Genomic DNA, 26,542 nt, shown 5'->3' with positions numbered 1-26,542 from the left:
CTGGCACAAGGACAAAACCCGGAAATGGATTGCATGTTTTTCATTCCGCGTATGATCTCCACATGTGTTATACTTGTTTCTTTTCCAAGCAAGACTCTGATGAATACTTATAGGTACCCAATCAAACGTTACTGCTCAAACATACATGCTGCCTGATACATACATGCTGCCTGATAATGTCTAATCGAAAGGAATTAGCCAAACGTTAAAGAGCTTATTTTAAATATTTAAAGAAATCTGTGCTGGAAAATTATTTTTTTAATTCTTTTAAGAAAATTATAGCGATTGTGATCCCATGCACAGGAGCGGATGTAGAACCGCCTGCATCAGGAATTGGACACTGTCTACTGGTGGTGCGAATTCTATAGTACAGATTCCCATCAGTCATAAACCTCAAAAGCGTCACATTGTAAAGGGCACATCGTACACTTCTGCCAGTACCTCGTCTCCCGCCTTCCAAACTTTACAGAAACTCTCCTGCGAGGCTTTGCAGAACTAGCACTCCTGAAAGAAAGGATATTGGGGAGACATGGCTTAGCCACAACCTTGGGAATGTTTCCAGAATGAGATTTTCACTCAGCAGCGGAGTGTGCGCTGATATGAAACTTCCTGGCAGATTAAAACTGTGTGCTGGACAGAGACTCGAACTCGGGACCTTTGCCTTTCGCGGGCAAGTGCTCTACCATCTGAGCTGCCCAGGCACGACTTAGGTCCCGTCCTCACAGCTTTACTTCTGCCAGTACCTCGTCTCCTACCTTCCAAACTTTATAGAAGCTCTCCTGCGAACCTTGCAGAACTAGCACTCCTGAAAGAAAGGATATTGCGGAGACATGGCTTAGCCACAGCCTTGGGGATGTTTCCAGAATGAGATTTTCACTCTGCAGCTGAGTGTGCGCTGATATGAAACTTCCTGGCAGATTAAAACTGTGTGCTGGACAGAGACTCGAACTCGGGACCTTTGCCTTTCGCGGGCAAGTGCTCTACCATCTGAGCTACCCAAGCACGACTCAGGCCCCGTCCTCACAGCTTTACTTCTGCCAGTACTTCGTCTCCTGCTTACCAAGCCATGTCTCCGCAATATCCTTTCTTTCAGGACTGCCAGTTCTGCAAGGTTCGCAGGAGAGATTCTGTAAAGTTTGGAAGGCAGGAGACGAGGTACTGTCAGAAGTAAAGCTGTGAGGACGGAGCCTGAGTCGTGGTTGGCTAGCTCAGATGGTACTTTTCCGCGAAAGGCAAAGGTCCCGAGTTCGAGTCTCGGTCCGGCACACAGTTTTAATCTGCCAGGAAGTTTCGTAAACAGTATCCATCACATCAAGGAACCACTGCCCTTACTCCAAACACTCAGTTGTCAGTTTAATTTTCAGCAACTTTCGAGGGAGCAGTGTTTCAAATTTTTCTCGTCTCTTCACTTTCAAAGATAGGTCTTTGATTGTTGATCGGATTTAAAGTTCTTCAAGACGGAGCACAAATTCAGACTAAACTAAAACGCAGCAGGAAATTGGCCACTGCGTCGAAGTCTGTGCAACCTTTTATGATCTGACGGGACCTCTGAGCCTCACGTATTTTTTTTTAAAGAAGAGCATAAACTATTCTTTTTCGTTAGGAACCTGTCAGTACTGTTGCGCCTCGTTTATTCTGAGTTTGATACATTATTAACATATCGCAGACCTTTTACGCATGATTATCTGTGTATCCAGAGCAATGTGAATCTCCTCACTTGCAGTGCTCGCCCTATTCCGCTATGTGTTGTTGGATTTGGGTCATTCTCTGCTTCGTTTTGATTGTTTTCTGTGATAATCCGTCCCTCATATTTTTTCAATAATTCCGCTAAAATTTATTTATGATAATAGCTGTTTATAAGCGCAAAATGTTGACAATTTTTAGAAAATTTTCGTATAAAATATTCCGTATTTGCAAGTCCTGTCAGATCTATAGCTTCATGTTTTTGCATGACAAAAAATGGAAACAAAATTGGAAGATAAGGAAACAATGGAGTTACTCTAGAAGTTTTTCACGTCTAGTTTTTCTAACTCAGTACGGCCTGAATTTATGTTCTTTGGCGTTGACAATTCTCTTTTTCTATGTCATTGTGGTAGGCTGGAAATTGCCTTAGCAGAAGGAAAATTGGAGAATTTGCTATTATACTTCATTCTTTTCAAAGAGGGACTTCTGAGCCCAGTCAGGACATAATGGTTCAGCTATCGACAAACATTACTTTGTAGGAACTGGTTTTGATGAAAACAATTTTCTCTCTCATTGACACGTAAAAATATCTTACATCGGGAACACTGTTAATGAGTTCTTGATTCTTTATTGCAAACAGCATAGTTTTCACATTTTCCAGTATTAGTAATAAAATCTGGCAATGAGTTCCAAGATTTTGGGTTCGAATTTTATTTGAAAGTGAAAACTCCTCTCTTCTTTTGTTCTCAAAATAATTGGGAGATATTTCTTGTTATCAATGCCATCTTCTAACTGCGTTTGTTCAGCTTCTGGAAAATAACTATAAATTTTCTGCTGATGATGATAGATGGCGTTGTGTCATTTCTCCATTTCTTGTTTGTTTTGTCTGTAAAATTTTAAGTTTGAATTATTCAAGAATATCTATGATAAATCAATTGATAAATCAATTTTGTAAGCAGGAATCCTAAAAGAAAACGTGTTCTTGAATACTAAATGAAACTATGTGGTTCCAGAGACCTTTTCAAGTCTCAAATATTTATTATTTATGAATGCAGTCTGAAGGGCCGAATGAAAATTTGTACCAAGGCCGGAATTCGAAGTTGTGTCTTCTGCTCACTAGGCACATGCACCAACCACTACGCCACCCTGGCACAGTGGCTTCACACAACTGTATAGACTACTCTAGCACACCTCCCTCCTCAATCCAAATTCCCTTCCATGCCTCAGCCCATTTGATTTTCCCGCTAAACTCGAACAGCATTGCAGAGGCTCTCCAGTGTACTGGAACAGTACCTCAGCATTCATTTGATTAGAGCACCTCTGCCTGCAGGATCCCACATTTCGTTCGATGCTGAGATGATATGCCAATACAGTGGAGAGCCTTTGGAATGCTGTTCGAGTTTAGGAGGAGAATATCAAGTGAACTGAGGCGTGAATTGGAATTTGGATTGAGTAGAGAGATGTTCTAGGGTAGTAAATGCAGCTGTGCGAAGGCACTGTGCCAGGGTGTCGTTGTGGTTAGTGCATCTACCTAGTGAACAGAAGACCTGGGTTCGAATTCCGGCCTTTGTATTTAACGAGTCGTGGAACATACATCGGATAGACAGATTAGACACCTTAGGAGGAGGAGCAGGAGGAGGAGTGTTCATTGCAGTTGATAAAATATTGTCACTATTGAGGTGCGACAGTGAATTACCTGGTCGCGTGTAACAGGTGTAGGTGAAACCAATTTAATTGCTGGATGTGTTTAGCGGCCACCCCATTTCTCTGCGACAGTTCTAAAGTTACTCAAAGAAAGTCTGCGGTCAGTAGCGCGTAAATTCCCAGATCATGCAGCACCAGTTGGGGGCGGCTTTAACGTACCAAGTATAGGCTGGGGTACAGACAGACAGTCGTTCGAAATACTTTTGAACACGTTTTCCGTTAACTGTCTTGAGCACCTAGCTCGGCAGTCCACACGCAATGGAAGTGTCTTAGACCTTGTGGCTACAAATAGGCCGGACCTTATCGACAAAGACAGCACAGAAACGGGGATTAGCCATCATGATGTGAACTTAGCAACTACTGTTATGAAAGTTAATAAATCAGTCAAGAAGGCTAAGAAAGTGTTTCTGCTAGAGAGAGCATACAATCAGTTGTTAGTATCTCTCTTTCAGAGTAAATTGACGTCACTTAGTTCCATTAAGATGGAGTTAGAGAGATTATGGGCCAAGTTCAAGCAGATTGTAAATCGTTGTGTGGAGGGTTATGTGCCGAGTAAGTGGATAAAGGATGCAAAGGATCCACCATGGTTTAATGAAGAAATTCGGAAGATGCTGAGGAAGAAGAAGCTGTTGGACTCTCGGTTCAAAATAGAACAAGAACGACGATAAGCAATGGTTAGTAGAGATTCCTACGCCTGTGAAAAGATCTATGCGTGAAGCATGCAACAACTACCACCATCGTACCTTAGCAAAAGATCTGGCAGAGAACCCGAGAAAATTCTGGTTCAATGTAAAATCGCTGAACAGGAGTAAGGCTTCCATTCAGTCCCTTGTTGACCGACCAGATGTGGCAGTTGAAGACAGCAAAACGAAAGCCGAATTTTTAATTTCGCGTTCAGGAAACCGTTCACGCAGGAGAATCGCAAAAACATACCATCATTTGAGCATCGGGCAGACTCCAGTATGGACGATATTCTAATAAGCATCCCTGACGTAGAGTAACAACTGAAAGATTTGAAAGAAAATAAGTCACCAGGTCCAGATGGGGTTTTACAAGGAGTATTCTACGGCATTGGCCCGTTACCTAGCTTGCATTTATCGCGAATCTCTCGACCAGCATAAGGTCCCAAGCGACTGAAAAAAGCGCAGGTGACTCCTGTATATAAGAAGAGTAAAAGAACGGACCCATAACTTTAGTTTGAGAAAATTTAGAGACCCGGTATTTGATGCTGACTGCCGAATCATTCTCCTGTCACCAACGTACATTGCGCGTAAGAAACACAAGGATAAGATTAGACAAATTAGAGTTCACACAGAGGCTTATAGGCGGTCGTTTTTCTCTCGCTCTATTTGCGATTGGAACAAGAGGGGAAATGACAAGTACTGGGACGGGGTACCCTCCGCCATGAACCGCACGGTGGCTTGTGGAGTATCAATGTAGATGTGGATGCAAATGTAGATGTTGGTACAAATTTTCATTCATAGCTTCAGTCTGCTTATATACAATACATCATAGATATTCTTGAATAATTCAAACTTAAAATTTTACAGACAAAACAAACAAGAAATGGAAAAATGACACAACGCCATCTATCATCATCAGCAGAAAATTTATAGTTATTTTACAGAAGCTGAACAAACGCAGTTAGAAGATGGCATTGATAACAAGAAATATCTCCCAATTATTTTGAGAACAAAAGAAGAGAGGAGTTTTCACTTTCAAATGAAATTCGAACCCAAAATCTTGGAACTCATTGCCAGATTTTATTACTAATACTGTTTGCAATAAAGAATCAAGAACTCATTAACAGTGTTCCCGATGTGAGATATTTTTACGTGTCAATGAGAGAGAAAATTGTTTTCATCAAAACCAGTTCCTACAAAGTAATGTTTGTCGATAGCTGAACCATTATGTCCTGACTGGGCTCAGAAGTCCCTCTTTGAAAAGAATGAAGTATAATAGCAAAAATATATCTTTCTCCAATTTTCCTTCTGCTAAGGCAATTTCCAGCCTACCACAATGACACGGAAAAAGAGATTTGTCAACGCCAAGGAACATAAATTCAGGCCGTACTGAGTTAGAAAACCATCGAAAAAGGAAAACCAGGATGTCTGGACGTGGATTTGAAATCTGCTTTTCCCAAATATTTTCTCTCTTAGTTCTTCCAGTATCAAATGGCTCTGAGCACTATGGGACTCAACTGCTGAGGTCATTAGTCCCCTAGAACTTAGAACTAGTTAAACCTAACTAACCTAAGGACATCACAAACATCTATGCCCGAGGCAGGATTCGAACCTGCGACCGTAGCGGTCTTGCGGTTCCAGACTGTAGCGCCTTTAACCGCACGGCCACTTCGGCCGGCGCTTCCAGTATCCGCAGTACACTTCCGTAACTTATGAACTTCAGGCGTACAGTTTTAGGAGCATCTTTCTTAATTCTCCGTTAATGTTTGAGACTAATAAAGCAGAATTGACGTTTAGAGAATTGTTGCTTTCTTTTCTGATTCTCTTCATTCTCTATCTACTTGTTTTCCTTCGTTTTGTGTATCTTTAAAGTTAACTCGGTGTCAACTAGGGTGTCTTCTCAGCTTCCCATTGCGTGTATCTCACATTGCCTTCCATTCAGTTGGAAAGGCATATCATTTGCGATCATTGGAGTTGGTTGTATTTCGACTCTTGTGATGTGTTTCACAGTTCTCGAACACAAATGTTAAACAGCAGTGTGTTAAATACAGCCATTTTTTACATCTGACTTGAAACCAATTTGTCTTCACTAATTTTCTTCTTGTATTTTCCTTGTTGCCGTAGGTTTTTTGTATGTAAGTATACTACAATATCTATGGTAGAAGTTGTACTTCATACCCCAGTTCTCCTTAGAATTATGAATATCTTCCGCCTCTTTTCATTACCGAAGGACCCATTAAAGTCACGAAAACCACAACGTTTTTTCTAAACTTATCATTATTTCGCTAAATATAAAGTCGCAAATTTAGGATTCTAAACGACCGTCATCGAACACCACTTTAGTTTTTATTTCTGATACTAGTCAACAGTTTCGAAGTATGACGCTCTATATTGATTGCGTACATGTTTTCAAATTTATCTGGTGGTGCTTTCGTTGCCTAATAATGCTTGCCCAGAAAACTGATTGTTTCATATATCGTAGACCTTGAATCTACATGCAGTTGCCTAAATCTTCATCGGCTTTTAAGAGATAGACTATCGGAATTGGAGAATCTCATATTCGGAGAACAAGACAGCTGGAGCAGCGTGAGAATACCACATTATTTTGTTAGATTTCCCAACTTGCTGTTTTGCGTGACAGTGTGAGAGTCCCAGTATGCGTGCGGAATTCATTTTCTAATCTGCATTTTGTTTCATGCATCTAATAACTCACAACCACACTTGCACTCTTTTAGTTGTGCACCGGCGCTGATGACCTCGCTGTTGAGCGCCCTATACATGCCACCACAATACCAAATTGCGCAGCCCCTGTTTCAGTCAGATACACGGGCGGAAAATGATAATTGTAAAGTAGCAAGTTTTGGGTATTGTAGAAACGTAAAACTTAGTTCATTTATTCTTCAGACAATTAAAGACGAGGTAATTTTTTTGTTTTGTTTTTTCGTTTTTTGGGAATGTATTATTTAGCAATTTTACGTAAACTAATTGCGGAAAGGGGATTAGTGTAAAGAGATAGAGAGAGCCGGGTCATGTGAATCGAAGTATGAAGCTGATTGGCCATTCAAATAAAAGGTCTCTCACGCGCTTTGTTACTGGGAGAAGAATTTCGCTCGGGTGTAGAGAGCAATCCGTGGTTTGTTCTTTTGAGAGGAGGTCGTGTAGCACAGAGTTCCAGGCATTTTCGTTAAGATTGAGCTATAGCAATTTTCCGGAAAAATTTGAGTAACCATGAAGTGTTCATGATCATTTGACGATCTTTCTTTTTATATACGAAGGTTTGAGACTTCCTTTCGAAGGATACATATTGCGCGTGGCTTGCCGAGAAGTGATGATCCGCGCAATATTTAAGCGAGCGTTCAAAACAGCGAAATACGGTGTGTTTTACAAAATGACGAAAAGTGAGGTTATTTCAATATCAGGTTAGAGTTAATACCTTAAATTGGCTACTAGAGATAGTGTGTGTTCTGTTTGTGTGAAAGGATTAGTAAAAACGGAGCTTATTTTCGTTCATCCATGTCTGTAACTCTATCCTAGGACGGACTTCGTGGAAAATCTGTGTACACAAAGTAACAATACAGAACAGATTCTTCTTAAGCTATTTATAACCAGAAGAAGAGAAATTTGTTAACATCGAGTATAGATTTAAGTGTCAGGAAGTCGTTTCTGTAAGTATTTGCATGAAGTGTAGCCATGTACGGAAGTGAAACGCGGTCGATAAATAGTTTAGACAAGAAGAGAATAGAAGATTTCGAGATGTGGTGCTACAGAAGAATGCTGAAGATTAGATGGGTAGATCACATAACTAATGAGGAGGTATTGAATAGAATTGGAGAGAAGAGAAATTTGTGGCACAACTTGACCAGAAGAAGGGAACGATTGCAGTAGGTACTGGGAGATGAAGAAGCTCGCACAGGATAGAGTAGCATGGAGAGCTGCATCAAACCAGTCTCTGGACTGAAGACCACAACAACAACAACAACATAGTAACATCAACGCATTTCAACAGTGTAATACAGTTGAAAGATTACCATCAAACCTCCTTGCCTAGGGACGCCAGATGAAAGTTGATGTCGTCAAGCCCTGAATGAAAATTGCGCAACGGATAAGTGGGGAGGGGAGCTTAAGAGCGCTACTTAGAGAGCGTGCCCTTTCTGTACGATACTAGGCAAGGGGCTGCAGGGCTCACAAGCTGATGTGTAGGTCCCTGCATTCTATCTCTTTTATTTTAAATGAATTCCTTTAACTTGACTCCTACGTGATTTTTAGGGTATGTTAAAGATTGATGACAATTGATTACCTATTTATTTTAAACATTATCACTCGACTTTATAGCGATTGTAGCAATTGTTCCAATTTACAGATATTACAATTTTACAACTTATAGCTCGGGTATATTATATACTAATTTGCACGCACATTCCTACGGGCAAGACGGAATTGCGTTGGCCAAATGTATACCACCAAAGTCTCCCAATGTTTTACATGGGACATCCACTGTGTGATGAGGATAACGGGCAAACGGGGTACCAGATACATTAACAGAGGGGGTCAAATTTCCGAAATTAATCGAGAAAATTCATTTCCTTACACAATCCGAAGCTGGAAATAAAAGAATTAGTGCAAATATCCAAATACCTCTCTTCCACGCGTGATCATCGAGACAGACGCACTGAGGGCATGTCTGCTCACTTACCCGTCTTCTGTAACACTCCCAGAATATGGCGGACACCCAGAGGTCTTCCTGGGCCCCGGTGGAGGGGATGGTCGAACCACTTGGCCGTGACCAACCTCTCCACCCCAAATCTTGTGACACTGGAACGTCTTTGACTTTTACCTGCCTGTGCTGTCTCTCTGATCCCCTACCCAGGAGTAAGGTTGGCACTACTATTCTACAGAACTACTTCCCAACTAAGATTTGGTCACGCCTTATGGAAAGATGTGAGGAGGATTAGGAAAGTTCATGTGCAGATTCACATTCACGTACAAGAAATGCATAATACACGACACATTTCTTTCCACCCGTCCACATGGGTTCTGTTGCACCCGCAGCCGGCCGCGTCGTGCAATAAAATTGGCGGTGGAGCCGCCTCTGTTTGTATTTCACGTTGCGAGCGAGCAGCGAAACCTGCTGCTTAAGGAGCGGAAACGACTGTACCGTTTCACAGTAAATTAATGATGCGCATGGTTCAGCCTTGTTGCACTATGCAGGTTACTGCTACAGGCGACTTGAACATGAATAAACTAGTTTATACTGCATATTTTCCGCCAATAACGAGTTATGGAATGATTTTCTATGGAAATTCGAGTCACAGGGATAGTATTTTCAGAATGAAGAAGCGTGTTATAAGAATTATGTCCTCCAGAGACCTCTTAAAAAATTGGTGATTTTGACAACTACTTCACAGCACATACATTCACGAATGATATCTGTCATTACAATATATCTCTCTTAGAAAAAAAAAAAGAAAACTACTTAAAAACATAAACAACCTCTGTAAAGCCATTAAGAAGTTAATATTAGTACAAACAAGAGTCAGCCACGTGGGTGTTCAAATGTATTCAGCACATTAAATGTCAGGTAGATAACGCAGTGAAGTTTGTATTCAATTGAGTATCTTCACAGAAATCCTTAAATTCAATTTTTTTACGTCCATCCTTGTGATAAGAGGCTGGGGGACTTCGGCTGTTCACTTATGTAAGAAAATGAAACACTTACAGCCGTCATTATGATGTCATTTATTGTATGGCTACCAGTTTCGGTGTTCCAGTGCACCGTCTTCAGACTTTAGTTGATGCTAAAGGGATTAACACCATCCGTATATTTGATGCATCAGTAGGCAACATAACTGGTTTAGGCAGACCACCTGTAACTGTGATGTTGTCTATCCAACAATCAACTATCGAGTTCAGTTGATAGATGATGTGCACCCTGTTGACATGTGGAGCGCAACACTTTTTTTTCAGCTTTTCTCAGTTAAGGAACATAAAACATCGCTTCAGGGCAGGTCGACCTTTTAAATACCTGTTCTTCTTTTTGTTGTGCCTTTGCGGCACAGAGCCTCATGGTCGGCATTCTGTAAACGGACTTCACACGGTTAATTTAAGGGGTGGCCGGATGGCCCTCTTGCCGCCACCCATTTATCCGCGCGGGGCGGAATGTGCGTACCCCAACTGTCTGTGTGCAGTGTTATTCATGTGAAAGTGGGCGTAAGTTTTCTCAATGGCTGCGAAACATGTAAGTGAGGCTGAAATTGGGTGCTAGCCCGGTATTTAGCTAATGGGATGTGGGAAACCGCCGAAAAACCACGTGTAAGCTGACCGGCTTACTGACGTACGTCGTTAATCCGCCAGACAGATTCGAAATGGGGCTGGCGTACCTCCCCGTCCTGGAAGCGGCGCTTTCTATGTTAATAGGAAGGCAGAAGAAAAGCGCGTCGTCGCACTGTGGCTGCTATCACCACCTAGATTTTTCTACAGCAACTACTACTAATAAAATTTTGTTATTAACACTAATGTTTCTAATACTATTATTTGTGATAACGATAGGGTTACTGATCTTCAGAGGACAAGTACGTAGTATATTGACTTGTATAGCTTCGTTATTTCTCTTTCCTGTGGTCTGAGATGGACACACATACAGTTTACGATTACCTGAATGTATCCAGTGTCTCTGCACTTGCCGTATTAGATCGGCCACGCAACCGGCTCCACCAGTATCTTGCTACCTTCAGACCGCAGGACGTCACACACAGTGCATCATTTGATTCTCACTGATTCTGCTCGTTCTGCTCAGACGCACGCGGGTTAGCCGTGCTGTCTTCGGCGCCTTGTCACAGTTCGCGCGGCTCTCCCCGTTGGAGGTTCGAGTCCTCCTTCGGGCATGGGTATATGTGTTGTCCTTAGCGTAAGTTAGTTTAAGCTAATTTAATTAGTGTGTAAGCCTAGGGATCGATGACCTCAACAGTTTGGTCCCATAGAACCTTACTTCAAATTTCCAAATTTTTCTTCTCAGGTACGCTTCTGGCCACTTCCCTTCACCCTTCCGTTACTGGACCATTCGATCATATGGCTATCAGTTTTCGTTCTAGTCCCATAGGCTCATCTCTAGGCCTTTATTGTCTCTGCTGAGGTGTCTGTTGTCTATTGTTAGACCTTACTTTTTTCTGAGACAGCGTCAGCTACAAGATTTAAGGTGTCAAAGCACTTTTTTACCAAAATTATGTCGTAAGCAGTTTTACCTCTTAAAGCATGCATGGCTGTCCTTGCGGTGTCTTCAACTAGGGGACATTCTCATAGGACATGATCTAGAGTTTCTATTTCACCACAGTCACCGCTGGTTTTGCCCTCCTACCAGTTCTGTTCTGACGTGTAGGATATAGCTCTTAGTCCAGTTCCCAACTTGGCTAAAAATGTGTTATCTGAATCCTTTCATTTTCAACGGAAAGGAACTGAAATGTTCTCCTTCCTGTGTCTGATGAATTCCATGTCTGCTGCAATTCTGTAAATATTAAATTCTTTATTACAAACGGATCTGCTGCTGGTTCCCGAAGAACATCGTGTAGTTTTCCGTGTTGTTTTTTTCTTCAGCCAATAGACTGCAATCTCTTTTCTAAGGCCGTCCGGAGTGGCCGAGCGGTTCTAGGCGCTGCAGTCTGGAACCGCGCGACCGCTACGGTCGCAGGTTCGAATCCTGCCTCGGGCATGGATGTGTGTGATGTCCTTAGGTTAGTTAGGTTTAAGTAGTTCTAAGACCTAGGGGCCTGATGACCTCCGCTGTTAAGTCCCACAGTGCTCAGAGCCATTTTCTCTTTTCTAATTTGTAGGTACTAAAATAGGTCGGACGTCAGTAGATGTGGTGCCGAAGGTTCCACAGCATCGTAGCAGAATTCCTCGTTGTACTTTTGTCACTACACCTAAACAATGACACCGCAGCCCATAACTGCATTTCATAGAGACTCGTGGTACAGTTTAATTACATTCAGGGAGAAACTAAACCTCCTTTGTCGCATATTAATAATTTTGTTCATTATACAACTTAACCTTCGAGGATAGCCATGCGTGTTAGATGAGAAATGAAGCAATAACATCCCATATTTCAGAGACGCTATGTTTATACTCTAGTCCACCATCCAGCCTTAGGTCTTCTATGGTACCCCTGAACCATTTCGGGTTAATAAGGGACGGTTCCTTTAAGTAGATCAATGATTTCCATTGCATTCTTCTGAACTAAGCTACTTCTGTCCCCAGCGATCTCTACGTCGAAACGCTGTTCGGCCGCAAACTTCCTCTTCCTTCTATTGAAAATATAGAGGTTCAACACTTCTGCTTGACACACAAGTGAACTGAGAAACGTCTGGTAAACTGAAACTACTTTTTCGATCCACTTTCCGCAGAGGAACACTCTCAATTGGATATGAGACGCTGTCCACAGGTAATATTATCAGTCTACGGGCCACGATACTTGAAAGGATCCTCGGTTGGTTTCTTGAAAGGAAGCGCCATCTACAAGTGTCCATTTTGTATACCATTCGTGTCGCTGCAGAGATGTAATTTTTATATGAAATTGTAAGGTTTCGCAACCATTTCCTCTTCTTTTTCTTCAACTGATGTTGCGCTACCCGAAGAAGTCGTAAAGAACATTCCGCAGGTAAGGTTGAAACGATGAGTTTCAGGAGATGTTGAAGAGGAAAACGATGCACCTTAACAAATTAAATTGTATTTTTACCTGATTTTTGCGTCGGATACTTATTAGGTAGTAGTCTGAATAAGTTAGATGAAGGCTCAAAGTGCTTTGTGTCATGTTCGAAGTTTATTGGAACACAATACCCGCGTCAGGCTGTCTGCGGTAGGAACGACAGGGGCAAAGGAAGATTGAGCATCAATCGTGTTGTGAACTTTCTCTTAATTTTTAGCAGAACACACTAAGATTTATTAAACATCTATTGGAAAAACTCTCAAGCGTTCAGGAGTTATTTAACACAACATGTAGAATATTTAACCTGCCGTCACTTAAATTGCTGGTATACTGTAGGATCTACCGTTGCTAATAATGTACACTATGCACATGCTGATGATCAAGTTCTATAACTAGGAAAATTTAAATAAACAATAGCGCTAGTTGCCATTAGGCAACTCTCAAGCGATCAGGAGTTATTTAACACAACATGAAGAATGTTTAATCTGCCTTCACATAAATGGCTGTATACTGTAGGATCTACCGTTGCTGATAATGTACATTATGCACAATGTACCTACAGCTATTATAAAGTGCCGGCTGTGATTTTAAATTTGGTAGTATGGAGTGATCTGATAGTAATCTAGTCATCTTAACCCGTATTTTTGGTTGAAAATAGGCAAAAACGTGACAGTAATAAAGTTAATCACTAATTCCTGTTCTCTTTCTAACACGTCTACTGATGATGGTGTCGTACACCATAAGCGCAATGGCCACTCTGTGGTTAATTAAAGTAGGATGAATTTCTGCCCTGAAAACAAGTAAAACAATTTCTTCAACTTAACACAACTGACGCAAACAGCACGGCACGGCATTATGGAAACAAACACAGCATTTAGCTGTATCTCCTATATTCCTTAGTCTGTTGCCTGGACGAATCTGAAATTCACCTGGGATGCTTGAACTAAAAGAATGAATTCAAACCTTTGGATATATTCCATGAAGGAAATTTGAATTGCGTATCAAACAATGCTCTTAAATGTTGCTGCCTCTTACGAAATGAAAGCTTTACAATAATTCAGCACACAAAATGGTGAGGTGCCTCTATGGCAACAGCGGAAAGGATGTTATAAGCTTGTGCGTGATGGAGCATGCTACAACAGAGATAAGCGTTCCTGAGGGCAAAGAACAAGAGAGAAATTTGTTATTACTCATTCACAGAGATTCGCGGTGCTGATAAACTTACAATCTGGTTAACCGATTTGCTTGGGACAAGAGCAGAGCGAGAGAGAAATTAATATTAGTTAAAGTTACTGAAAAAAGAGAGCGAAACACACTGGTCAACCTCAAACAGGGCCGTGTAAAGTATTCAGCTTACGACACACTGGGCAAAGATCTCAGCAATTCTGAAAGAGTTTGGTACACAGAACTGTGACTACTAACAAGCTCTTATCGCGACCTAACTAACAGCACCATCAAGAAGTTGCACTGTGTCTTGCCGTCATTACCTCGTGGTGCTGCTGGTCAGCTTGTCCCCGCCAACCAACAGCATCTCCAACGCGTCCAGACTGCAGCTCGTCCCGTCTTCAGCTGTCCACTGTTCGCTCCTCAGCACTCCCTAGACGACGCATTTTTTGGCACACTTTCCGGTCAACCACAGGCCTAGCTTCTGGGTGCAACACAACGGTCCAAACGCGCACCGTACGGAGTCCTTGTTCTCCAATTTTAACTAAAAGTTTTTCTAGAAAGATCTCGAAGTTTCTATTGCGAACTTGCAACAACCAATGCAATCATTCACCTACGAACTCGGAGGGAAGATCGTTCCCTCTACGTGTTCCAAATCACATATGCCAAAAGAGAGGGCTGGGGTCCTCTAACGCCATTTCTCTCCTTAGTGCTTGAATAATGGAAATTGAAACCAACAGCTGTATTGTAATAATTTAAAACATGCTACCAGTTTCGACCCAAAAAAGCGTCATCTTCAGTCCCCAAGGATAATCTACCGTCAACGTACGAACCACAATGATAAAGACCAACGGAGTCTTCAAATGGAAAGAGTGCAGCCAAACAAGCATGTTACGCCAGTACGTGCAACCAACAAAGTCGAGTGCAGCAGAGTCAAAACCAAATGGAATCCGTAACTTCCAGTAACAAGCCCACCAATGGTCAGACTACCGTGTCTGCTGTACTCAGCTTCGTTCGCTACGCATGCTGGCGCAACATGCTTAAATAAGTTGTACTGTTTCAATCTGAAGACTCCTTTGGTCTTTGTCATTATGGTACGTACACTGATCGCAGATTACGCTCGTGCCTGAAGATGACACTTTTTCGTGTCGAAACTGGTAGCATGTTTTGAATAAATGGCGTTTGAATTACAATATAGCTGTAGTTTCAATTTGCATTATCGAACTACTTCGTGTCTGACTGCTGCCCCACCGTGCTCCATGGATTACTAGAGATTTCTCTCTTTGTTCTTCAATCCTGACCTCTGTTATTTTCTCCGTTTCTAAGCTCTGAGAGAGCGGAAAATTCGCCTTCGCTCACAGCCAAACTAATAGAACGGATTTCATGCAAGAGAAGAAGTGTTCGTGAAATAGAGGCTGCTGATCATAAAGGGAAAGTTAGGGTAAAATAAAACACATACCCCACAGAGCACTTCCTGTAGGCACTGGTCCAAGTAGAATATGATAAAGATGGTATATAATAATGATAAAATACCGTGCCTAGTTGATAAGATACTCTTAGCTCAACGTATGTCTTTGACTATGAAAACAGATATACTGAGGAGCGTAAACACTGACTCCTTAATAGCGTGTTCGCCCACCATTATCATTCAATACAGCAGCGATCCTGCGTGGCATTGATTCGGCGAGTCCTCGGTATGTTTCCAGAGATACGTGGTGCCAAATGTCTACCCATATGTCACGCAGTTCCCGTAAATTATGGGCCGGTGGTTTGTGGGCCCGGAACTCACGCATTAATGCGTCTCCGATCTATTACATCGAGTGCAGATCTGGCGAAATTGGTGGACAAGATATCAACATGAGTTCACTGTCATGATTTTCAAACCACTGCAGCACGATTCTAGCATTATTTCGCGGTCCGTCATCCTACTGGAGATACGATCTTCCGATATGACTATGTAAGCATAGACCGGATGTGCTTTGAATTCAAAGAAATTGTATCGCTGGCAGTTGAGAGATAAATTAATAAGCGATGGCACTGATCCCCTCTGGTACACTAAACGGGCCAGAACACTCTTGTTGAAGCAACGAAAAAAGCATTCCAAATTTAAAAGAATACAAAATTCATAAGATTGGCGAAATTTTACTGAAACTCGAAATTTAGCGCGAACTTCAATGCAGACTGCTTTTAATAGTTTCCACAACGAAACTGTCTCGAAATCTGGCAGAAAACCCAAAGAGATTCTGGTCGTATGCAAAGTACTCTAGCGGCAAGACGCAATCAAACCTTCACTGCGCGATAACAATAGTTATGTCACTGATGAAAGTGCCACTAAAGTAGAGTTACTAAACAAGATTTTCCGAAAATCGTTGACCCAAGAGGACGAAGTAAATATTTCAGAATTCGAATCTAGAACAACTGCGAAATGACTAACTTAGAAGTAGATATCCTCGGTGAATAAAGACAAGGCTTCCGGTCCAGACTGTATATCAGTTGGGTTCCTTTCAGAGTATGCTGATATAATACCTCCATATCTAACAATGATATACAACCGCTCGCTCATCGAAAGATCTGTACCTGAAAACTGGAAATTTGCACAAATCACACCGATATCCAAGAAAGGAAACAGGAGTAATGCACTGAATTAGAGACCCAAGTCTCTAGCGTCGATTTGCAGTAGGATTTTGGAACACTTTCTGTGTTCGAACATAATGAATTATCTCGAATAGAACGATTTATCGCTAATAGTCAGCACGGATTCAGGAAAAATCGTTCGTGTGAAACATAACTAGCTCTCTATTCTCACGGAGTAATGAGTGCTATCGGCAGTGGTTGTCAAGTTTATTCCGTATTTTTAGATTTCCAGAAGGCTTTCGACACTGTTCCTCACAAGCGTCTTCTAAACAAATTGCATGCCTATGGATTATTGTCTCAGTTGTGCAAATGGATTGGTCAGTTTCTGTCAGGTGGGTCACAGTTGGTAGTAACCGACGGAAAGTCTTAGAGTAAAACAGAAGTAATATCTGGCGTTTCCCAAGGAGGTGTTATAGGCCCTCTTCTGTTACTGATCTACATAAACGACACAGGAGACAATCTGAGCAGCCCTCTTTCATTGTTTGCAGATGATGCTGTCATTTACCGTCTTGTAAAGTCATCAGATGATCAAAACCAAGTGCAAAATGATTTAGACAAGATATGTGTGTGGTGCAAAAAGTGGCAGTTGACTCTAAATAATATAAAGTGCGAAGTTATTCACACGAATAGTAAAAGAAATCAGCTAAATTTCGGTTACACGATAAATCGCACAAATCTAAATACTTAGAGATTACAATTACGAGTAACTTCAATTGTAACGATCACATAGAAAATATTGCCGGCCGGTGTGGCCGAGCGGTTCTAGGCGCTTCAGTCTGGAACCGCGCTGCTGCTACGTCGCAGGCTCGAATCGTGCCGCGGGCATGGATGGGTGTGATATCCTTAGGTTAGTTAGGCTTAAGTAGCTCTAAGTCTAGGGAACTGATCACCTCCGATGTTAAGTCCCATTGTGCTTAGAGCCATTTGAACATAGAAAATATCGCGGGTAAAGCAAACCAAAGACTGCGATTTATTGGTAGAAAATGCAACAGATCAACTAAAAAGACTACGTACACCACGCTTGTCCGCCCTCTTCTGGAGTATTGCTGTGCGGTGTGAGATCCGCATCAGACGGGACTGACGAAGGACGTCGTAAAAGTTAAAAGAAGGGCTGCTCGTTTTGTATGACCGCGAAATAGGTGAGAGAGTGCAACGGACATGATCCGTGAATTAGGGTGGCAGTCGTTAACACAAAGGCGTTTCTCGTTACGCTGGAATCTTGTCGTAAAATTTCAATCACCCACTTTCTCCTCCGAATGCGAAAATATAATCTGTGGGATCCCACCTACATAGCGAGAAATTATCATCATGATAATATAAGAGAAATCAGAGCTCGTTCAGAAAGATTTAAGTGCTCGTTTTTCCCGCGCGCTGTTAGAGAGTGGAAACGTAGAGATGTAGCTCGAAAGTGGTTCGATGAATCCTCTGCCACGCACTTAACTGTGAATTGCAGAGTAACTATGTAGATGTAGTTGTAGACGATAGCCGTCAGGGAATACATCAGGCATTAAGGGATGCATGGTATCCGCAACGATGTTCACGTATTACGCAGCTGTCATAGTGCCTCCGGTATCTCCACACGTGCCATGTAATCTCAGCTGAATGTCACTCCAAGCGTAAAACTATCCCCACAAGCCTGTGTCGTGGCGCAGCGCATATTACGAGCAGATGTTCACCCGGATGACGGCGTATCCGGACACGACCATCGACCTGGTGCAACAAGGAACGCAATTCATCCGACCGGGCAAAACGTTTTCATTGACTCTCTTCCCACTCTCTAAGATGCCATGCCGACTGCAACCATAATTGACGATTTCATTGGGTCAACATGCAAACACTTAGGGGACATCTGCTGTGGAGCCTTATGTTCAATGACGTGCGCTAAATGGCGTGCTCCCAAACACTAGTACCTGTACCAGTATTGTGTCCTGTTGTCATATCTGCCACATATCGCTGCCTATCCTGCTTTACAGAGCGGACAAGCCAATGTGCTCTACATTCTGCGATGAGGCATGGACCTACAAGACTGCCGTCTGCTCGTGGTTTCACCGTCCTTCAACCACTTTCTGTAGACAATAAGCGCGAACAACCGAACACTTTCGTCATCTCTGATTTACTCGTTCCCGCGCGCCGGGCCATAATAATCTGCCCTTTGTCATTGTTGCTTACGCTAGCAGATTTACCCATTCGCGGCCCGTATCGCTACTAGAGTGATTCCCCATTCGTCTCAGTTCCACTTACAGATGTTCCTTACCGCGTCAGGTGTCCAAATTCATTCAGTCTCACAGTGTGCTGTGTTCATGATGTTTTGCTTCAATCAGTGTATTTAGATGTGAAAACACATTATCGTAAATGATGTACAATTTATTTAACCTAACAGCAGAGCAATCGTGATTACGGTCTGCGAACGCTGTAACTATGCGTCCCTTTGGAAGCTGGGAACATAATTGAACCTTGCTGCTATGTACTTTGTATGGACAGTGTGTTTGTTTTTATAAGCGTACTAGCGAACCTGGTAATGTTCCGCAATTGCTAAGTATGTATTGAAATTGGATACATGTCCTAATTTCCTTCTCCCTACTCTCTCTGTCTCTCTCCTCCTCCACCCTCTCTTCGTCCATCTCCTCCTCTCCTTTCCCTGTTTTCCTAAATCGCTTCAGGCAAATGCCGGGATGGTTCCTTTGAAAGGAGACGGCCGAATTCCTTCCCCATCCTTTCCCAACCCGATGGGACCGATGACCTCGCTGTTCGGTCCCCTCCCCCAAATCAACCAACCAACCAATTCCCCCCTCCCCCCTCCTCCCCTCTCTGTCCATTTCCTCCCTCCCTCCACCTCCTCTCTGCCCATTTCCTCTTCCCTCTCACTCTGAACTTGATCTTTAATGTTACAGGAAAGAAAACTTTCGCTGGGGATTGAAGTTTCTGAAAAGGTGTGTGTAAATCGGTTGGGATCATTGGTTCACGGGGTATGAGAGAGAAAGAGAGAGAGAGAGACAGAGACAGAGAAGAGAGAGAGAGAGAGAGAGAGCACTCCAGCTGCTGGATCTGAGAGGATAGTGGTTTCAGTGTCAGTATTTCGGATTGTTTTAATCTGCGAACGGGCAGGATTACAAAGTTTCGGACGATTCAGATTCTGTCGTAGTATTCTAATCATAAGACCATAAGCCATAAAGAAATCTTTCCAGATTTATGTTAAAAATAATTGCGAGGAAGGAAAAAAGCAGCGCATTTTTGTGTACAAAATTTTTGTTTAAAATTATATATAACGAAAAGTCAAATAATGGAAACTCCAGGTCGGAATATCAGCAGTATAAGGAAAAAGATATTGCTACTTACGGTAAAGAAGATGTGTTAAGTTGCAGACAGCCACAGTGAAAGGACACTAACACGTCAGCTTTCGACCAAAGACTTCGTCGGAAAAGGAAACACATAGGCACATTTCTGTAGTGGTTTAAATGCCCTGCTATCATAGTTGAAACAAAACTAAACCGCACATTTACACAGCACAGCGTTTTCTTTCTTGCAGTCAGCTTTAACAGAAAACGTGTATTTTGTTGTTTAAAAAATTAGTCTATGTCAGTCTGAATGCTTATTAGGGTTGTTGTTGTTGTTGTGGTCTTCAGTCCTGACACTGCTTTGATGCAGCTCTCCATGCTACTCTATCCTGTGCAAGCTTCTTCATCTCCCAGTACCTACTGCAACCTACATCCTTCTGAATTTGCTTAGTGTATTCATCTCTTGGTCTCCCTCTACGATTTTTACCCTCCACGCTGCCCTCCAATGCTAAATTTGTGATCCCTTGATGCTTCAAAACATGTCCTACCAACCGATCCCTTCTTCTAGTCAAGTTGTGCCACAAACTTCTCTTCTCCCCAATCCTATTCAATACCTCCTCATTAGTTACGTGATCTACCCACCTTATCTTCAGCAATCTTCTGTAGCACCACATTTCGAAAGCTTCTATTCTCTTCTTGTCCAAACTGGTTATCGTCCATGTTTCACTTCCATACATGGCTACACTCCATACAAATACTTTCAGAAACGACTTCCTGACACTTAAATCTATACTCGATGTTAACAAATTTCTCTTCTTCAGAAACGATTTCCTTGCCATTGCCAGTCTACATTTTATATCCTCTCTACTTCGACCTCATCAGTTATTTTACTCCCTAAATAGCAAAACTCCTTTACTACTTTGAGTGTCTCAAATCTAATCCCCTCAGCATCACCCGATTTAATTTGACTACATTTCATTATCCTCGTTTTGCTTTTGTTGATGTTCATCTTATATCCTCCTTTCAAGACACTGTCCATTCCGTTCAACTGCTCTTCCAAGTCCTTTGCTGTCTCTGACAGAATTACAATGTCATCGGCGAACCTCAAAGTTTTTACTTCTTCTCCATGAATTTTAATACCTACTCAGAATTTTCTTTTGTTTCCTTTACTGCTTGCTGAATATACAGATTGAATAACATCGGGGAGAGGCTACAACCCTGTCTCACTCCTTTCCCAACCACTGCTTCCCTTTCATGCCCCTCGACTCTTATAACTGCCATCTGGTTTCTGTACAAATTGTAAATAGCCTTTCGCTCCCTGTATTTTACCCCTGCCACCTTCAGAATTTGAAAGAGAGTATTCCAGTTAACGTTGTCAAAAGCTTTCTCTAAGTCTACAAATGCTAGAAACGTAGGTTTGCCTTTTCTTAATCTTTCTTCTAAGATAAGTCTTAAGGTTAGTATTGCCTCACGTGTTCCAACATTTCTACGGAATCCAAACTGATCTTCCCCGAGGTCCGCTTCTACCAGTTTTTCCATTCGTCTGTAAAGAATTCGCATTAGTATTTTGCATTAAACTGATAGTTCGGTAATTTTCACATCTGTCAACACCTGCTTTCTTTGGGATTGGAATTATTATATTCTTCTTGAAGTCTTTGGGTATTTCGCCTGTCTCATACATCTTGCTCACCAGATGGTAGAGTTTTGTCATGACTGGTTCTCCCAAGGCCATCAGTAGTTCTAATGGAATGTTGTCTACTCCCGGGGCCTTGTTTCGACTCAAGTCTTTCAGTGCTCTGTCAAACTCTTCACGCAGTATCTTATCTCCCATTTCATCTTCATCTACATCCTCTTCCATTTCTATAATATTGTCCTCAAGTACATCGCCCTTGTATAAACCCTCTATATACTCCTTCCACCTTTCTGCTTTACCTTCTTTGCTTAGAACTGGGTTTCCATCTGAGCTCTTAATATTCATACAAGTGGTTCTCTTCTCTCCAATGGTCTCTTTAATTTTCCTGTAGGCAGTATCTATCTTAACCCTAGTGAGATAAGCCTCTACTTCCTTACATTTGTCCTCTAGCCATCCCTGCTTAGCCATTTTGCACTTCCTGTCGATCTCATTTTTGAGACATCTGTATTCCTTTTTGCCTGCTTCATTTATTGCATTTTTGTATTTTCTCCTTTCGTCAATTAAGTTCAATATTTCTACTGTTACCCAAGGATTTCTATTAGCCCTCGTCTTTTTACCTACTTGATCGTCTGCTGCCTTCACTACTTCATCCCTCAGAGCTACCCATTATTCTCCTACTGTATTTCTTTCCCCCATTCCTGCCAATTGTTCCCTTATGCTCTCCCTGAAACTCTCTACAACCTCTGTTTTTTTCAGTATATCCAGGTCCCATCTCCTTAAATTCCCACCTTTTTGCAGTTTCTTCAGTTTCAATCTGCAGTTCATAACCAATAGATTGTGGTCAGAATCCACATCTGCCCCTGGAAATGTCTTACAATTTAAAACCTGGTTCCTAAATCTCTGTCTTACCATTATATAACTTATCTGATACCTTTTAGTATCTCCAGGATTCTTCCTGGTATACAACCTTCTTTTATGATTCTTGAACCAAGTGTTAGCTATGATTAAGTTATGCTCTGTGCAAAATTCTACAAGGCGGCTTCCTCTTTCATTTCTTCCCCCCAATCCATATTCACCTACTATGTTTCCTTCTCTCCCTTTTCCTACTGACGAATTCCAGTCACCCATGACTACTAAATTTTCGTCTCCCTTCACTACCTGAATAATTTCTTTTATCTCGTCATAATCATGAAAGGAGGCTGTATACATGGAAGAAGCCAGGAGATACTGACAGGTTTCAGATAGATTATATAATGGTAAGACAGAGATTTAGGAACCAGGTTTTAAATTGTAAGACATTTCCTGGGGCAGATGTGGATTCTGACCACAATCTATTGGTTATGAACTGCAGATTGAAACTGAAGAAACTGCAAAAAGGTGGGAATTTAAGGAGATGGGACCTGGATAAACTGAAAGAACCAGAGGTTGTAGAGAGTTTCAGGGAGAGCATAAGGAGACAATTGACAGGAATGGGGGAAAGAAATACAGTAGAAGAAGAATGGGTAGCTCTGAGGGATGAAGTGGTGAAGGCAGCAGACGATCAAGTAGGTAAAAAGACGAGGGCTAGTAGAAATCCTTGGGTAACAGAAGAAATATTGAATTTAATTGATGAAAGGAGAAAATATAAAAATGCAGTAAATGAAGCAGGCAAAAAGGAATACAAACGTCTCAAAAATGAAATCGACAGGAAGTGCAAAATGGCTAAGCAGGGATGGCTAGAGGACAAATGTAAGGATGTAGAGGCTTATCTCACTAGGGGTAAGATAGATACTGCCTACAGGAAAATTAAAGAGACCTTTGGAGAGAAGAGAACCACTTGTATGAATATCAAGAGCTCAGATGGCAACCCAGTTCTAAGCAAAGAAGGGAAGGCAGAAAGGTGGAAGGAGTATATAGAGGGTTTATACAAGGGAGATGTACTCGAGGACAATATTATGGAAATGGAAGAGGATGTAGATGAAGACGAAATGGGAGATAAGATACTGCGTGAAGAGTTTGACAGAGCACTGAAAGACCTGAGTCGAAACAAGGCCCCGGGAGTAGACAACATTCCACTAGAACTACTGATGGCCTCGGGAGAGCCAGTCATGACAAAACTCTACCATCTAATGAGCACGATGTATGAGACAGGTGAAATACCCTCAGACTTCAAGAAGAATATAATAATTCCAATCCCAAAGAAAGCAGGTGTTGACAGATGTGAAAATTACCGAACTATCAGTTTAATAAGTCAAAGCTGCAAAATACTAACGCGAATTCTTTACAGACGAATGGAAAAACTGGTAGAAGCCGACCTCGGGGAAGATCAGTTTGGATTCCGTAGAAATGTTGGAACACGTGAGGCAATACTGACCTTACGACTTATCTTGGAAGAAAGATTAAGAAAAGGCAAACCTACGTTTCTAGCATTTGTAGACTTAGAGAAAGCTTTTGACAATGTTGACTGGAATACTCTCTTTCAAATTCTGAAGGTGGCAGGGGTAAAATACAGGGAGCGAAAGGCTATTTACAATTTGTACAGAAACCAGATGGCAGTTATAAGAGTCGAGGGGCATGAAAGGGAAGCAGTGGTTGGGAAAGGAGTGAGACAGGGTTGTAGCCTCTCCCCGATGTTATTCAATCTGTATATTGAGCAAGCAGTAAAGGAAACAAAAGAAAAGTTCGGAGTAGGTATTAAAATTCATGGAGAAGAAGTAAAAACTTTGAGGTTCGCCGATGACATTGTAATTCTGTCAGAGACAGCAAAGGACTTGGAAGAGCAGTTGAACGGAATGGACAGTGTCTTGAAAGGAGGATATAAGATGAACATCAACAAAAGCAAAACGAGGATAATGAAATGTAGTCAAATTAAATCGGGTGATGCTGAGGGGATTAGATTTGAGACACTCAAAGTAGTAAAGGAGTTTTGCTATTTAGGGAGTAAAATAACTGATGAGGTCGAAGTAGAGAGGATATAAAATGTAGACTGGCAGTGGCAAGGAAAGCGTTTCTCAAGAAGAGAAATTTGTTAACATCGAGTATAGATTTAGGTGTAAGGAAGTCGTTTCTGAAAGTATTTGTATGGAGTGTAGCCATGTATGGAAGTGAGACATGGACGATAACTAGTTTGGACAAGAAGAGAATAGAAGCTTTCGAAATGTGGTGCTACAGAAGAATGCTGAAGATAAGGTGGGTAGATCACGTAACTAATGAGGAGGTATTTAATAGGATTGGGGAGAAGAGAAGTTTGTGGCACAACTTGACTAAAAGAAGGGATCGGTTGGTAGGACATGTTTTGAGACATCAAGGGATCACAAATTTAGCATTGGAGGGCAGCGTGGAGGGTAAAAATCGTAGAGGGAGACCAAGAGATCAATACACTAAGCAGATTCAGAAGGATGTAGGTTGCAGTAGGTACTGGGAGATGAAGAAGCTTGCACAGGATAGAGTAGCATGGAGAGCTGCATCAAACCAGTCTCAGGACTGAAGACCACAACAACAACAACATTTCATCAATTTCTTCATCATCTGCAGAGCTAGTTGGCATATCAACTTGTACTACTGTAGTAGGCATGGGCTTTGTGTCTATCTTGGCCACAATAATGCGTTCACTATGCTGTTTGTAGTAGCTAACCCGCACTCCTATTTTTTTATTCATTATTAAACATACTCCTGCATTACCCCTATTTGATTTTGTATTTATAACCCTGTAATCACCTGACCAAAAGTCTTGTTCCTTCTGCCACCGAACTTCACTAATTCCCACTATATCTAACTTTAACCTATCCATTTCCCTTTTTAAATTTTCTAACCTACCTGCCCGATTAAGGGATCTGACATTCCACGCTCCGATCCGTAGAACCCCAGTTTTCTTTCTCCTGATAACGACGTCCTCTTGAGTAGTATCCGCCCGGAGATCCGAATGGGGGACTATTTTACCTCCGGAATATTTTACCCAAGAGGACGCCATCATCATTTAATCATACAGTAAAGCTGCATGTCCTCGGGAAAAATTACGGCTGTAGTTTCCCCTTGCTTTCAGCCGTTCGCAGTACCAGCACAGCAAGGCCGTTTTGGTTAATGTTACAAGGCCAGATCAGTCAATCATCCAGACTGTTGCCCCTGCAACTACTGAAAAGGCTGCTGCCCCTCTTCAGGAACCACATGTTTGTCTGGCTTCTCAACATATACCCCTCCGTTGTGGTTGCACCTACGGTACGGCCATCTGTATCGCTGAGGCACGCAAGCCTCCCCACCATCGGCAAGGTCCATGGTTCATGGGGGGCTTATTAGGGTATCATGTGAAAATTTTCGATATTTTTGCTAACAACGTTTAACATCATCTTTACGTAGTGACATGGATATACGTACGCTGTCATTTTGCAGGGTGACTTCGGAACCCCGATGCAGCGCAAGGAGGCGGACGGGAACTTCACGGTGGTGGGCGTCGCCAGCTTCATACAGGGCACCACCACCTGCGAGGGCGCCACCTCCGGCTTCGTCATGGTGGCCGCCTACCTCGACTGGTTGGGTCGACATACGCGGCTTCCAGTCTACCCTTGATCAGACGAGCGGTTTCATCACCACGTGCTAGTTTAATTAACATGCTATACTGTATTTGTATCTCTTAGACAATTTATCTCGATAAAATTATCGTCATACCACGTTTCCTTTCTTGAAACAGGTGCAGTACCCAAAATGTGTATCAATTGTGGACAGTTTATAATCTGGAGCACTACTTGGATACATACGCCGTCGCCACCCATATCCCCACCAAAGCCATCCACCCTCACCGCCCCGCCCTGCCTCCACAGGCCGTCCTTCTTCTTCGAGAGTCCCGCCGCCTCTACCGCTCTTTTCTCCGCACTCGTGACCGGGATACACTTACCCGCCACCGGCAATTACAACGACACATCCGCAACCTGCTTACTGCGAAGAAACGCCGTGCCTGGCGCCAGACATGTACACAACTCAACACCACGCTCCCCATAAACTCTTCCAAGTATTGGTCTGCTTTCCACCGCCTTACTGGGAACCGCCCTACCCTCCAGTACCCTATCCTCCTTAATGACCGTCTCTTTCCTGACAACCT

At 42.3% G+C, this 26,542-nt stretch overlaps 1 protein-coding gene across 1 annotated transcript in view; it reads left to right on the top strand.

Moving 5' to 3' along the window:
- LOC126235195 (chymotrypsin-like elastase family member 1) overlaps nucleotides 1-26,024 on the top strand; it is an 87,056-nt gene extending 61,032 nt beyond the window's left edge. Inside the window, exon 7 of the mRNA XM_049943925.1 lies at nucleotides 25,837-26,024. Within this exon, the coding sequence (XP_049799882.1) occupies nucleotides 25,837-26,013 (177 nt within the window). The 3' untranslated portion in view covers nucleotides 26,014-26,024. The remainder of the gene's footprint in view (nucleotides 1-25,836) is intronic.
- The last annotated feature ends 518 nt before the right edge of the window (nucleotides 26,025-26,542 follow it).

The sequence above is a fragment of the Schistocerca nitens genome, chromosome 2 (assembly GCF_023898315.1).
Source record: "Schistocerca nitens isolate TAMUIC-IGC-003100 chromosome 2, iqSchNite1.1, whole genome shotgun sequence".
NCBI classification, from domain to species: domain Eukaryota; kingdom Metazoa; phylum Arthropoda; class Insecta; order Orthoptera; family Acrididae; genus Schistocerca; species Schistocerca nitens.
The sequence above is the reverse complement of the archived record's forward strand: the minus strand, read 5'-3'. Positions and strand labels throughout refer to the sequence as shown.